Genomic DNA, 14929 nt, shown 5'->3' with positions numbered 1-14929 from the left:
CATATACCCTATAGCCTCAGACAACCTAGCAAGAAATTCTTCGTATGGCTCAACAGGCTTCTGTCTAGCATTGACCAGCCCTGTGGCTTTGATGTCTGAAGGATATGCTTTCAAGACCACAGCAATTCCTCAACTTGCAGAAAGTACACCTTTATGTAATCTTAAATGTTCTGCTGCACCTCCCAAGTACCCCAATCCTACAAGCATATCATAAGTCATTCATTTTTTACTTTTTTTTTTTTTTTTTTTTTTTTGCTGTTTTTCTATTACCTCTTTTTAAGCAACCTCTTCATAGTCTACCATCTATAGGAGGAAATTTTTTCTCAAGAGACAGGCTCTGGCCACTTGAAACCAGTCATAAGGTGTCCTTTACCTATTAGTTAAACTTTCCATTAAAACTAATGTGTAGAGAGAGGCAAGCTCATAATCAACTATTGCTTGTTTCAGCTCCTTAAGTAATTTATAAGGTAGAGGTTACCAGAGGGGCTTTTCTTCCCGTTCCTCACCAAACATAACAGAGAATCATGTAAGATCTTCTCCAAGTGGTCAGATTTTCTTATGAGCTCCTCTAAAACCTACTGAGGTGGGGTGGGGTGGAGGGACTACCAGGGGTAGTGTACCTTTCAAGGTCCTTCAGCCTTTGAGGTCAGTGGAGGAGGGTGCCAGTCATAATTATGATACTTAGTAGCCACCTCCCCAAGATCTACTTCTTCAACAGGGAGTAAGATATCATCTCCCTTTTTGTCATCAGATGGCTCATGTGTCAAACTTACCTTTGAACCACAGGTGGATTCCTTTTGTAGCAAAGGGGTCCCTTCATGTGACAGAAGAGGGGCAGAGGAAATAGTCTTCCCCAGTGGTTCACCACTAGTGTCTAATGCCTGATACAAGGCATTCCATAAAGAAAAGTTAGAGGCAGGCATCTCTTCTCCTTTCTCTATATACCAGGTCTGAATGTCAGTCTCCACTATATCCCATATTTTCAAGTCCAAAGTCTCTTGTTCTAGAAACCAGCAACTACACTATAGCACAAATAGCAAAAAAAAAGCTAAAAGTTGAGATGTGTTAACTTTTGTGCTCTCTTTCTTTAGGGTGTGTTGCACAATATCTATAAAGAGCCTTCTCTCTTTAGGCTCATTCTGCCCCATCTTGTGCAAATCCTTTTTTAACTTCTCTAATGTTCTGGCTATTCATCCTCTTTATCTGGTCTATTCTCTACCAGGGGATCTGCTGTGCCCATGGGTGAAGTCCTACCCAAACCACCAAAAGGTGGGCTTACTTACATCTTTTATGTTTCCATTCTAGTACCACCTGATGAAGTCCAGCTCCAGCAGGGTTCAGGTCCAAAGGAGAAGGTATGGAGTCAGTGCAGGAAGAATGGAGACACACATAGGAATGTGTTGATTACACACTCTTTATTTGTCTAAGAGAGGACCTCTTTTATTTATCCTTCTAACAATGAAACTATTATGTGCAGCAAGGTATGAAAAGCATGGGCTTTACACAATGGATTCCCAAGAACTTTCAAGATTACATCACAATGTTATCAAAGTCTTCTATCCACCTTCTCCTTCCAGTGTCCAGGGAACAGATAAGTTACAGGCTATCAATTCTATATTGAAAGAGCACCACCCCTCTGGGAAGGTTGGGAAGGAAACAGCTGGCCACTGAGGTTACCAAGTGAAAAAGTCTTTTTATACTAGCTAAAATATTTTAGATGGTTGCCATTTGTGGTTACAAGGTACTAGACATTGACTTTTAAGAAACAAATATAACATAGTTATTTTCATTACACTAATCAGGAAAAGCCAAAAACTGTACCCTATGGGGGACCCATCAGAACTGAGACAAACAAGTACTAAATGTTCTAGAACATTAAGGATAGCTTACATAACCTGTATATAGGTTGCCATTTTACTTATAGCAACACTAGTACCAATCCCTATTTGACAAGACTTTTGTTGTCCCACTCCTGACCAATCAGGATTTCAACCCCCATTTGAATCTGGAATTGTTCTACTCCCCCCCCCATCCTTTATTCTTTAAAACCTCTGCCTCAAATGAGCTGGATGTTCTCCCCATCCAACTGCTATGTCAGAAGGGACAGATGGCACAAGCGCAAACTTGCGATAAAGGCTCTTTGCTTTTACATATGAACTCAGACTCCTAGTGGTCTCTGGGAGTCTCATGACATGGGCATAAATAACAGGGCCCAGGAAGTTAGCTTTTTCACAGGCTGTGGCAGAATCATGAAATTGGCCTGACCTAGCTGCCTTGAGTCATAGTTGTTTTTTTTTTTTTTTTTTTTTTCAAAATATTGGCTTCTAGGGCACAATGTGCCTTCCATTTCCTGAGAGACAGATACACTCCCTCAGGCAGTGAAGCATTCAAGCTGCTTTGTGTTTCTCCATATGTACCCCCAGAAGTCAAGGAAACATGGAAGCTGGACAGGACTATTGGTCTTAGACATTAATCTTATTTATCCTGTATATCTTGCAAATGTAATTGTATCCTGCAAACTACAACTGTACTGGTGCTGGCCATTGTCATTATATTCTGTTTCTGATAAAATTATAAAAAATCTGAATGTCAATAAAATTGTCACAGCCTCAGTCTTGCTGTGACCACTCCAACCAACATGATTTGATTCCTCATAGTCATATTAGGGAATCTTGGCCAGATAAGTAAGTGTGGGCACTTAGAATAGGCTCTCCTAATACCTCATCCAAATATAATTCAAAATTAGGTTGATTAGCAAATTACTCACCCAATGCTTCATGGTCTTTTTCAGAAAATGGAGGATATGTATCTAAAGGAGGTTTCAATAAGAAAGGTGATGAAGCTATAACCTGCATAGATGTTGGTGATTCCATCTTTACTTTCAACTTTGCCTGAAAAGGAAAAATTGCCTTTTTTTCCTCTTTGATGAACTCAAAAGTGTGATCATAAAGTTTATATTGATTCATATTGAGTCAGACTAAAGTCTCATGCAATAGCCAGTTCTTTGAGAGCTCCAGATAATTTATACTCTATGAGTTAAGTAAAGTCACAAAAGTAAAGTTCTCATGAGTTCAAGCTGTATACAATGACAAAAACAAGCCACATGGGAGAAAAAAATGTTCCATACAGCCATACAAAGGCTAGCTTAACATTTAAAGGAATAAAAACAGCAAGCAATAAGAAGTAATATGAGCCGGGCGGTGGTGGCGCACGCCTTTAATCCCAGCACTTGGGAGGCAGAGCCATTGTGAGTTCGAGGCCAGCCTTGGCTACCAAGTGAGTCCCAGGAAAGGCACAAAGCTACACAGAGAAATCCTGTCTCGAAAATAGATTGTTAAAAAAAAAAAGTAATATGAAGTAACCTCTCACTTCTTTTTGCTATATTAGGAGGGGCACAAAACCACATTCCAAGAATAATTCTGTGTTTTGAAGAAACTGAGGTCACATGACTCTTGATTTCATTGCTTGGCATGTTCAAGTATTCAAAATTCTCCTCATATGACTCCATTCCAGGACAATATTCTGACAATGCACACAAAAATTAATTTTATTTTAATTAAAAAATAACACATACACGAAAAAGTCCTTTTTTTAAATATGGAGTTGCAACACATACAAACATATAAATACATACATACACATATACATGATTTTATATAAATATATAATGTATATACACATTTACATCATTAGCATATCTGGTTCCAAGAAGACAGAAAAGTACATCAAACATCCTAGACTAAGATTTACAGGTATTTTTGCACCACTGATGTGGGTACTAGGAACTAAACTTAGGTACTGAATGACAGCTGTACTACTGACTCAAATCTACAGCTCCCAAAGATGCTAGTATAATGCAAAAATTAAAGATGCCCCATTACTCCTGTCTTTTATTACTAGCATGATGGAAGTCCCTGCTACAAGGTGAATGAAGAATTGAATGGATTTCTATACCTCTGTGAATGGACTCTATACATTGCTTCTCATTGTCATTGTTAACACAAGGAATAATTTAGTAGAGTCCACATTATGTTAGAGAAACTTTAATAATGTGATATATGGTTTTTAAAGTTGATCACTTTTTTTTCATGTGCAAAGATGTTTTGCCTACATTTGTGTCTCTGTGAGGGCGTTGATCATTGGAACTGGAGTTACAGTTGTGAGCTTCCATGAGTTATAGGAATTGAACCTGGGACCTCTGGAAGAGCAACCAGTGCCCTTAACCACTAAGCCATCTTTCTAGACCCCCTTTTTAGTTTTTGAGAAAGGGTGTCTCTACATAGATATAGGCATCCTGAAACTCACTATGTGGACAAGGCCACCCTCAAACTCAGAGAAATCCACCTGCCTCTGTCTCCCAAGAACTGGATTACAAGTGTGCACCACTCTGCCCAGCAGAGAGATGTTTTAAATATTATCCATCTTTGAATCAGCCAATGAAAGTATAAGAGTTAAATAGGAACCATCATTATTTTCATGAGCAATAATACTTCTTAAAATTTTTGCAATGTATTAACTTCAACTATGTTCTCAACATTTTGGTTGAGTTTTTTCTTCTTTAATTTTATCTATTTAAAAAATTTTAACTGTGTGTATATACTTGTGTCATGATGTGCATATTACCAGTCAGAGCACAATTTACAGATGTTTGTTCTCTAGTTCTTCTGTGTGAGTACTAGAGATCATACCAAGCTAGTCTCCTAAGCTGGTGTCCTAATCATTTCATTATCAAACATTTTTTATGCATGTGCTGGTGTAGGTGTATGCCATAATCCAAGTGTAGTATTAAAAAAAAAACTTCTATGAGGAATATTGTTTTCCCAGAGAATGAAATCAAGCTTAGCAGTAACTACCTTTAGCCACTGAGACAATTCTCTGCCATTCATTTGTGTTTCTGAGAAAGTGTTAGGAACAAGTATTTTAGTCCTCAGAATAAATTACCATAAAAAAAGGATGAAAACATGAATACCATTTTCATTTGTAAATAGGTCTTATTATTTAAACTGTCCTACATTCCTATATTCTTGGATGACACTATGTTTATAATTTGAAAAAGAGACAATATTTTAAGATGTTGTGCTTCTACTAATCTTAATCAAGGACCAGTATGATAGCTCAGTGGGGAAAATATATGTGGAGTGTAAGACTTTACCTCATTTATTAGCATCATGGGGTTTTTCACAATTGTAAATTCTGTCATGCTTTCTAAGTTGCTGCAACATGCAAAGTCTCTACCACATTGTTTCCATCCATTGGGTTTCTCTACAGTATGACTTCTGTCATGCATTTGAAGATTACTTTTACATGCAAAGGCTTTACCACATTAATTACATTAATTGGGTTTCTCTCTAGTATGCCCTCTTTCATGCCTGTGAAGATCACTTTTACGTGTAAATGATTTACAACATTTTTTACATTCATAGGGTTTCTCTCCAGTGTGACTTATTTCATGCCTGTGAAGATGACTGTTCTGTGCAAAGGCTTTACCACATTGTTTACATTTATAAGGTTTCTCTCCAGTATGACTTCTTTCATGCCTTTGAAGATTACTGCTACGTCCAAAAGCTTTACCACATTGACTACATCCATAGGGTTTCTCTTCAGAAATATTTACTTCATGACTTAAAAGATGATTGTTCTTTGCAAAGGCTTTATCACACTGATTAGATTCATGGGAATTTTGTCCAGTAAGACTTTTTTCATGACTATGAAAATGACTGTTCTGTCCAATGGCTTTATCACATTGATTACACTCATAAGGTTTCTCTTTAGCATGATTTCTTTCATGGCTTTGACAATTACTGTTACGTCCAAAGGCTTTACCACATTGCTTACATCGATATGGTTTCTCTCCAGTATGACCTCTTTCATGCCTGTGAAGATGACTGTTACGTGTAAAGGTTTTACCACATTGCTTACATCGATATGGTTTCTCTCCCGTATGAGTTCGTTCATGCATTTGAAGATGACAGTTACGTGCAAAGGCTTTACCACATTGCTTACATCGATATGGTTTCTCTCCTGTATGAGTTCGTTCATGCATTTGAAGATGACAGTTACGTGCAAAGGCTTTACCACATTGCTTACATCGATATGGTTTCTCTCCTGAATGACTTCTTTTATGCCTGTGAAGATGACTTTTATATGCATAGGCTTTACCACATTGATTACATTCAAAGGGTTTCTCTCCAGTATGAACTCTTTCATCTCTTTGAAGATGGCCAGGACGGGCTTTACCATGTTGATGATGTCCATGTCTTTTCTCTTTAGAATGAGTTCTGGATATTTGATGAGGACTATGAGATACAGAGTCTTTATCCCTTTCATTAGATTCATGGGATTTTGTTTGCAAATGAGTTCTTTGTTGTAATTGTAAAGACGAATCAGATCTGAAGGCTTTATCACATTCATTACGATCCCCTTCATTATTGGTTGTTTTGTGTGTTTGAAGATGCCTGTGATGGTTAAAGCCTTTCATACGTAGCCCAAATTTATCACTTCCTTTTCCCATATGAGTATTTTCATGTCTTTTAAAAGAACTGGAAGAACTCAGAGTTTTACCATACTTATTGCGTTTGTAACATTTTCTTTTACTGAGAATCATACTACGTGTATAAAATGAACCAGTTGGAAAACCAGTTAATTGTAAACCTGTCTCACATTCACCTTGTCTTCTTATTGTGGGGACTGTTACACATCTTCTAATTGTTTTGGTAGAGACAGATGGACATTGTTTCTTTCCATATCCCTCACGATCACATGGCTTGTATCTAGAGTGACCGATGATATACCTATTAAAGGGAGAATAATATATAGAAGATTTTCACATTGCACTCACACAGCTGAACCTTTTTGTTATTCATAGAAATGTGGTATAGGGATTGAGGGCTCTCTGACAACAACCTTTTAGACTCTCACAAACTGCCCCTCTCAATAAACTATGGTAAGTCACTACAAGTATATCAGTAACAATAGGTTTAATATGGACGATTTGCTTAGAAAAGGTCTTGGACATATACTAAATCCCTAATCAATGTGTGTGACTTTTACAATACTTTAATCGTGTGAAAGTAAGTGGATGGGCAGTTCTACAAAATGGTTCTCATGGGGCCATGATTAAAACTGTGTCATCTGTTAAAGTGTTGATTCCTTGTCTTGTTTCTTAAAGGAATATTTTGTAAACATTGATCAGCTACCTGACACTGAGGTATATGCTGTTGTGAGAATTTAATAATCATCACAAATATGTGCTTATTTACACTGCTACTTTTCATTAAAACTTCAGGGCACAGTAAAATTTCATCAGAGGTGCACATGTATCAGTTTGCAAATGAAATTTACCTTTTAAGTCTTCTAGAACTTTGACAATGTTCTTCAATATTGAGGTCTTCCCATTTGTAACCTAAAATACAGTGCCAGAAAATGTATATTACTGGAAATTGTGCAAAATTGAAATTAATATTTTCAGTGAACCTTAGAACAATGCCTGATTCATTTAATATATTCTTCCTCTTACACAGTCAAAATCACAGAAGAACATGTCTCCAAAAATGGCTTGGCACCTTAAGTTTAAAAGTGAAGGAAAATTCACATTCTTACCTATAGAAGTGAGGTTCCGGTAGGTTTCCAGCATCACTTCTTTGTATAGACTCTTTTGGGAAGAATCCAGCAAAGCCCACTCTTCAGGAGTGAAGTTAACATGCACATCCTCATAGGTCACTGCATCCTAAAATGTCCCATATATGTTCATAATTGAAATGGTGAGACTGACTGAATTGCAAATGTACACTTCATTGAGAATATATTTCCATAATTCTGCATGGTCATTATATTAATTCCATGTGACAGAATTTCAAATACAGTCATCAACTCATTTTATAAGGAAACATAAATGTAGGATAACACCTTCCATTTCTATGCCAATTGAACAGAATATGTCATTGAAGGAGAAATGCCTATTAACCTATACAGAGAGACATACAAACAGAGCAACACTATTGAGTAGATAAACAAGATTGTATCAAAATTATTAACTCCAAAAAATAATGGACAATATGGGTATGGTGCTGCAAAGCTTCTCAGGAGAAGAGACAGGTGAACCTCTGTGATTTCCAGGACAGCCAAGTATACATAGTGAGACCCTGTCTCAAACAAACAAACACACAAACACAAAAACAAACAAAAAATAGATAGCACTCAGGGGCTTGCTCAAAATTCCTCCTAAAAGGTAAACATTCACTCCAATTCTGTATTTTCTATCAAAAAACTGGAGTGACCCCATTTAAACTCTAAGACTAATATGACATTCCTACAAAAGAATGCTTTTTTAAGAAGTTACTGACTGACAGATCAAAGAGTTCTCAAAAACATCAGTAAAGTAAATGCTGATCGTAAAACAATAAAACAGCAACAACAACAATGAGGTCTATAAAGATGGGCCAACAGGTAAGAAAACCTGTTGCTTTTGAAAAGGACCTGAATCAATCATCAGCACTCACTTGGAGACTCACAACCATTCAAACCTCTAGTTCAAAAGAATCCAATGCTCTCAACTAATTTCAATAAATGGCAGGCACAGAGGTGGTGTACTCCATATATATTGGCAAAAGATTCATACACATATTACAAAAATTTTAAATAAAGCAAAAACATATACACAAACATAGGAAGAATGTGACATGCCTGCAATCCAGTGATTCAGGAGATCAATAGTAACGTCATGAATGCATGCCATCTTGGTTTGAAAAATGATACCTGATGGGTTCACAACATGCCCCCATGGTTGGCTGTGTTTGCATATGCCTGGTGGACCTGGACACTTCCGCCTAGCCAATTCCAGGTCAAAATAGCCATTTCTGGGTCAAGGTGTCTTGTGTGACCAGGATCCGTGAGTTTGCATGGTTATGTAAGTGCACAACGTAGCCATGTGATCTACGTACATGCATGGAGTAGTTACGTCGACCTGTGTATGCACCTACGCCACCCAGCCTTTATAAGCCGGCACCATATTCCTGGCTCCTTCTTCTCCTCTACACACATGTCTTCCACAGGCCTGGGCACTCTCTGTCCCTTTCATCTTAATAAAACTCTTATTAGCGGATTCTGTTGTGTTTCGTGACATTTCCTCGCAGAGTAAGATCACCGCAAAATAACTAACAATACCCTCTATCAAAGTTCAGAAGACATGATGAAGGTAAGGCTTAGCACAAGAGCAAATGCTTGACATGAATAAAAATCCAATTCAATCAGCCAAAAATATAAACACAAAAATATCAGGCCAGAAAAATGGATTACCAAGGAAAAGCAATGGTTTCTATTTTACCTTACATTATTTAGGGATGGTGTCTCTGATAGTGGTGATGACATGGCTATATGAGAAGGGAAGGGACTGATCAGTTTCAAACACACAAACAAGTATGTTGAAGGTATAAACATTCAACGTCCTTTCCCAGGTACCAACTTCCTCCAGAAATGCTCCTCCTCCAAAGGGTTCCATTAGCACCCCAGTGAAGGCCACAAACCAGAAACAAATGCTCAAATACATTATCATTTCTGGGAGATTTTTTTTTCATTCAACCCACATTTTGACACAGGTCATGATAGTACCACAGTCAACCCATAATGCAAATGCATTTATTCTAATTTCAAAGATCTCCATATTATAAAACAGTCCCAGCACTGTTTCAATGTCTAAAGTTTCTTCTGATACTCAAGGCAATCTCTTGACTGTATTATTTTGTAAAATGAAAACACAAAGTATATACTCCCAACACACAATGGCACAGAATACAAATTTCCATTTCACAGAAATTAGCCAAATTTGGACCAAGTCAAGCCTGAAACCTGCAAGGCAAACACCAAACCCTGCAGCTCTGTGTCAGACACTCGAAGCTTCAGTTTCAAAGGGCGTAGCTGGCTCTTTCTCACTGAAACTTTTCATACATCTCTGTTGTTGCCGACTTCCACTTCCTACATTCAGTTTTTCATGTCAATAATCTCAAAGCTTGGGTATCTCAACATACTGTGACCTCAAAATGCAACCCATGCTTCATTTTCATGGCTTTATGCAGTGCAGTCTGACGGTCTCACCAGTGAATCAATGGCTCTGCCAAACAGATGGCTACAACAGTGCTGAACCATAGAGGAAGACTTCATGACCTTTAAATTTTGCATCTTTCTTCTTTTAAAAAAGTACCACACAGATGATACCACCAATGGTGTTCTAGCTTGGAACTGACTTGGCTCCAGTATAGAGCAGCAGAAAGTTTTGTATAAAGTAGCCTCTGGGACTAGGAATCACTTTGACTTTTCCTTTCATATTTAAACACTTTGCTGGGTGGTATAGTGCCCTTACAATACCTCTTCTGTATTTCCAAAGAAAAGTAGGAAACTTCTCCTTAATGGCCTTAATCTCCCTGATAATTACTGACTATGTTTCAGCACAGGACTGCAGTCCAAATCTACCTAATGTTGTTTTTCTTTCCAAATAAACAGGTTTTGTTAATTTCTGCCCCTATTGTGGCTATGTTTCTCTATGGATCTGCATTAACCTTCAGTAATAATCATGCCAGAGACTGAATATTTTGTAAGTCTATCACTCTTTCATTTATTCTTATTCAACTACACAGGAAGCAGACCAAATGCAGAGAAATAATATGCAAAAATATTAGGGACTGTTTTATTGCTATGAAGAAGCACTATGACCAAGGCAAGTCCTGTAATGGAACACTTTTAATGTGAGGATTGGTTAGAGTGAGAGAGGGTTAATCCGTTATCATCTTGAAAGGATACATCCCGACAGGCAGGCACGGGACTGAGAGTTACATCCGGATACCCAGGCAGGTGCCCAGAAGGAAACACTTGCCATTCACTGGTCTTTTGAAACCTCAAGGCCCACCTGCAGTGCCAAACCTTAATAAACAAGACTAACTCACTCCCAAAAGGGCATAGCTCCCAATTTTACACAATTAGTTCCACTAAATTGGGACCAAGCATTCAAGGATAGGTGCATGAGGAGATTGAGAAAATATAAACCATGACAGGAGTATCACCTAAGTAGAAAGAACTCTAAAGGAACAGTGGATGATTTTTTTTTTTAGGGAAACAGAGGAAGAGAGGGAGAAGTAAGACAAAAGGATAAAAATATTTCCTCCAAAGGTGGGGGGAGGAGCAGATCCTCTGGCTGGGTTAAAGGATTTCTTAATATAACATTCTCTAGCCCATCTAAGATGAAATTTAAAAAATCAAGGCCTCCAAACTCAGGTTTAAACACTGTCTGAGCTGGCTTGATGCAAGTTTTACATTCAGTATATTCAACCAGTACACTGAAATAGGTGGATTAGAAAGGAGTGCTACGAGAGGAACCAGCTGGTAGGCTCAGTGAGTAAAGACACTTGCAACCCCAGGGTCTGAGTTGATGTCCATGACCCCCTTTACTGCTGAGGACTCTGCAGATGCCCAGGGTCTGGTCAGCCACCTGAGACTGTGCTGGTGTCTGAGGGCCATACGGATCTGGGTAGCCTGTGCTGCCACCAGGGCCATGCTGATGCCCAGGCCCCAGCTGCTGCCATGGGCCATGCCTGGGTCTGTGATCCTGCTGTGGCTGGAGTCTGTGTTGATGTCCATGGCCTCTGTTACCATAGTGGGGGGGGGGTCACAGGAACCAAGTTTGTTGAAATCTGAGGGCCATGCTGAGCTGGCCCTGCCCCTCAGTGGCCCTGGGATAGCTGACCTGCCCCTTGCTGGATACTGAAGCAGGAGAGCTGCCCCACCCTCTGCAATAGGAAAGATGCCCTCACCTCTCACCATAGGTGTGCATCTCACTTGGGCAGCACACTAGAGCAGACCCTGTTGTCGGAGACCCAGGTGACCTGTCCCTGAGGGTGTGAGAAGGGCAGAATTGAATGCCCCCTTTCCTCTGTCTGCAGTGAGGTAGCATGGGTGAGGATAAGATGCCCTTCTTCTCCCACCCCTTGCTACCTGCATCAGGTGATAGATCTGGCCCCAGGGTCATGAAGAGTGGGAGAACTATCCCTCCTCCTTACCAGCTTTAACATACAGAAGAGTGGACCCTGCACCCTGCCAGGGCAGCACACTAGAGCTAACCCTGTTGTGGGGGGGATGCAGGTGAGCCATCCCTGAGGGCATGAAAGTAGGAGAGATGACTCCCCTCCCCATGTTCCCCCTTACAATAATGGGGGGGAGGGGAGTGCTGCACCTTGCCTGGGTAAGACAGTGGAGCTGGTGCTGGTGGTGTGAAGCTGGTGGAGAAGCCAGACTCGAGGGCCTGGAAGAGAACTGGCCTCGATCCTTGCTGCAGGCTGCTCTGGGTGAGCTGAGGCTGTGCTGGAGAGTTCACCCAGGTGGTGACAGTTGGGGAAAGCTGGTGGACTGATCAGCCAAGCTACCATCACCCAAGCCCAGAAGCAGGGCTCTGTGTTGGCTCACCCCAACATCCACCTCATCAATGAACTGTTGCAACAGGTGATGGGGACAAACCAACAGATACAAAACTGTAGGATCCCCATGACATAGAATAACAACCAGATATCCAAGAGGAGTTCCAGTGAGAGTCCATTATCAATGGTGTAGCAGAAGCCAGAAGCCTCAAAAGAGACCAATGACCCATGGCAAGGAACACTTGCAGGTGAAGACTAAGGGTAAATTGTGTGGCTCAACAGGCCACACTACAGCTTCCATAATGAGATTTCTTTTTGTTTGTTTTGGTTTGGTTGTTTTTTCTTCTGTTTTTGTTTTGTTTCCTTTGTTTAGTTCTTGATTTTTCTTTTAAATTTTGTTTTGTTTTATGGGGAAGGTTGCAAAGGCAGATGCTGGGGGATGGGGAGATCAGTGGGATCAAGATGCATGATGTGAAATCTGAGAAGAATCAATAAAAGTTAAAGGAAAAAGACACTTGCAATCAATTCTGAGAACCTGAGGTTGATATTCAGGAAGGAATTCACTCCTCCAACTTGTCCTGGGCTCCACACATCTACTTTGACATGTGTGTTCATGCACATGGCAAAGGCCCAAATTCAGAATCTTGAAAACTCAAAATAACAATAACAAAAATGCACCAAAAATAAAAAAAAATACAGCCAAAAAGCTAGCTATGTAGTAGTACAAAAACTGACTACCATGGAACTCCTTTCATCTCTATGCCAGGACGGCAGTAGCAAGCAAAGGACTCATAGCTAACATTAAGTTCTCTCTGCACACCTTCCTCAGGGGAAGTGGAAACAAATGAAGAGTTCTTCATGAAAATACTTACCTCCGGGGCACTTTCTTTTGCATTAAAAAACTAACTCTACTCTAAGTTGGTAAAGAAAAAAACTAAAAGAAAGACAAAAAGCAAAGAAATTTGTAATCAAGTGAATAATTTTAATATAGGGGCTGCTCAATCAACCCCTTAGCGGGATGCACCAAGGCCTGCCTCTGCGTGTGGACATTGTCTCAGGCCTGCTCAGGCAGTGCTTACACGGCATCCAGACTGAAGACTGAGTCTGCTCTACTGTCATCAGCTCATTCCTGACCACATTTGTGACAGGAACAGTTTATTGTGGGCACTTCTCACCTCTGAGAATCTGGAATCTCAAAAGCCACTGGGCAGTGGCATTCCCCCAAGGAAAGGTGTCGAGTGTCACATGAATCCTCCACACTGCTGTCCTGCAAGACTTACCTATGCTACTGGGATCTCCACACAAGTGCTGGGTGTATGACAACCATCCATGGCCAACCTCCTACTGTCATGTAGTATACATGTGGGACAGGTACCAGAGCATTTGCCTGCATGCCTTCCATCTGAAAGACACCAGCCTGCAGTCCTGAGATTACCACCAGGAATCATAATCATGCTGCACTGTATTACAGCCTCTGTCTTCTGGATGGTTAAAACTCAGGACGGGCTACCATTTCCTGAAGGCTTTCCAAGTAAACCACTAAGGGGTCTTTCTTGTGCAGCAGGTAAAATGATACCTTGATCCTTTTCCCAGCCCTGCTGTGCTCCTAGATCTGATTCTTTAACAACTGGGAATACAAAGTAGTGAGTGGTAGAAAGAACTGGTTTGTTTTTTAACATTATTATACATGTATGGGTACTTTGCCTGCATGTATGTCTGTCCTCCACATCTGTGAAGTGTCCTTGCAAGCCAGAAGAGGCTTATTAGAACTCCTGGGACTGAAATGGCAGACAGTTGATGGCCACCATGTAGAGTCTGGGAATTAAACACAATCCTCTGGAAAAAACCACCAGTGCTTTTAACTGCAAAGACATCTTTTCATCCCCAGTAGAAACGATCTTTAAACCAACCTGAAAGGGAATGTTTTGGCTGTTGGGAATAAAAAAAAAATAGTATTAAGTCTCTGAATAAAGGGCTGGAGATATGGTTCACTGGGTTCACAGCACTGCCTGTTCTTGAAGAGGAGCAAATATCAATTCCTTGCATTCAAATAGCAGCTCAAAACCACTTGTATCTGCAGTCCCTAAGGACCTGACACCCTCTTCTAGCTTCTTCAGGGCCTTGCATGCACATGCTGCACACACGTATATGTAGGGAAAATATCCATAACATAAATAAAATTTAAGATCATAAGAAAAGAAACACATGATCACATCTAGATTTGAGGTACAGAGGCACACATTGCAACTCAATGTAAGCCCTGCCTGAGCTACAGAAGCAATGCTAGACCAGCCTGTCACATGTTTAAACACTTGATTATGGAGCTTCTGTGAGGTGTGTAGTTGGAGCATGGGCATGCCATAGTGCTTTGGGGGATTAAAGGATAACATTGTGGAGTCTCTCCTTACCAGTTTTATGTGGGCTTGGGCGATCAAATTCAGGTGGTCATGTGCTTCATACACCTGAAAACCCTTTCACTAACTGAGCCATCTCATTGGCCCAGCCTATCCAATCACATGTGCCTTTATTGT

At 40.1% G+C, this 14929-nt stretch overlaps 1 protein-coding gene across 13 annotated transcripts in view; it reads right to left on the bottom strand.

Moving 5' to 3' along the window:
• Positions 1 to 1364: 1364 nt before the first annotated feature.
• LOC102904751 (uncharacterized) overlaps positions 1365 to 14929 on the bottom strand; it is a 64681-nt gene continuing 51116 nt past the window's right edge. For all 13 annotated transcript variants that reach the window (XM_076559058.1, XM_076559060.1, XM_076559066.1 and 10 more), the window contains 3 exons: positions 7600 to 7726; positions 7342 to 7402; positions 1365 to 6791 (listed from right to left, as the gene is read on the bottom strand). In XM_076559058.1, coding sequence (XP_076415173.1) covers positions 5333 to 6791; positions 7342 to 7402; positions 7600 to 7726 — 1647 coding nt within the window. In that variant the 3' untranslated portion in view covers positions 1365 to 5332. The remainder of the gene's footprint in view (positions 6792 to 7341; positions 7403 to 7599; positions 7727 to 14929) is intronic.

The sequence above is a fragment of the Peromyscus maniculatus genome, chromosome 22 (genome assembly GCF_049852395.1).
Source record: "Peromyscus maniculatus bairdii isolate BWxNUB_F1_BW_parent chromosome 22, HU_Pman_BW_mat_3.1, whole genome shotgun sequence".
Lineage (NCBI taxonomy): Eukaryota > Metazoa > Chordata > Mammalia > Rodentia > Cricetidae > Peromyscus > Peromyscus maniculatus.
The sequence above is the reverse complement of the archived record's forward strand: the minus strand, read 5'-3'. Positions and strand labels throughout refer to the sequence as shown.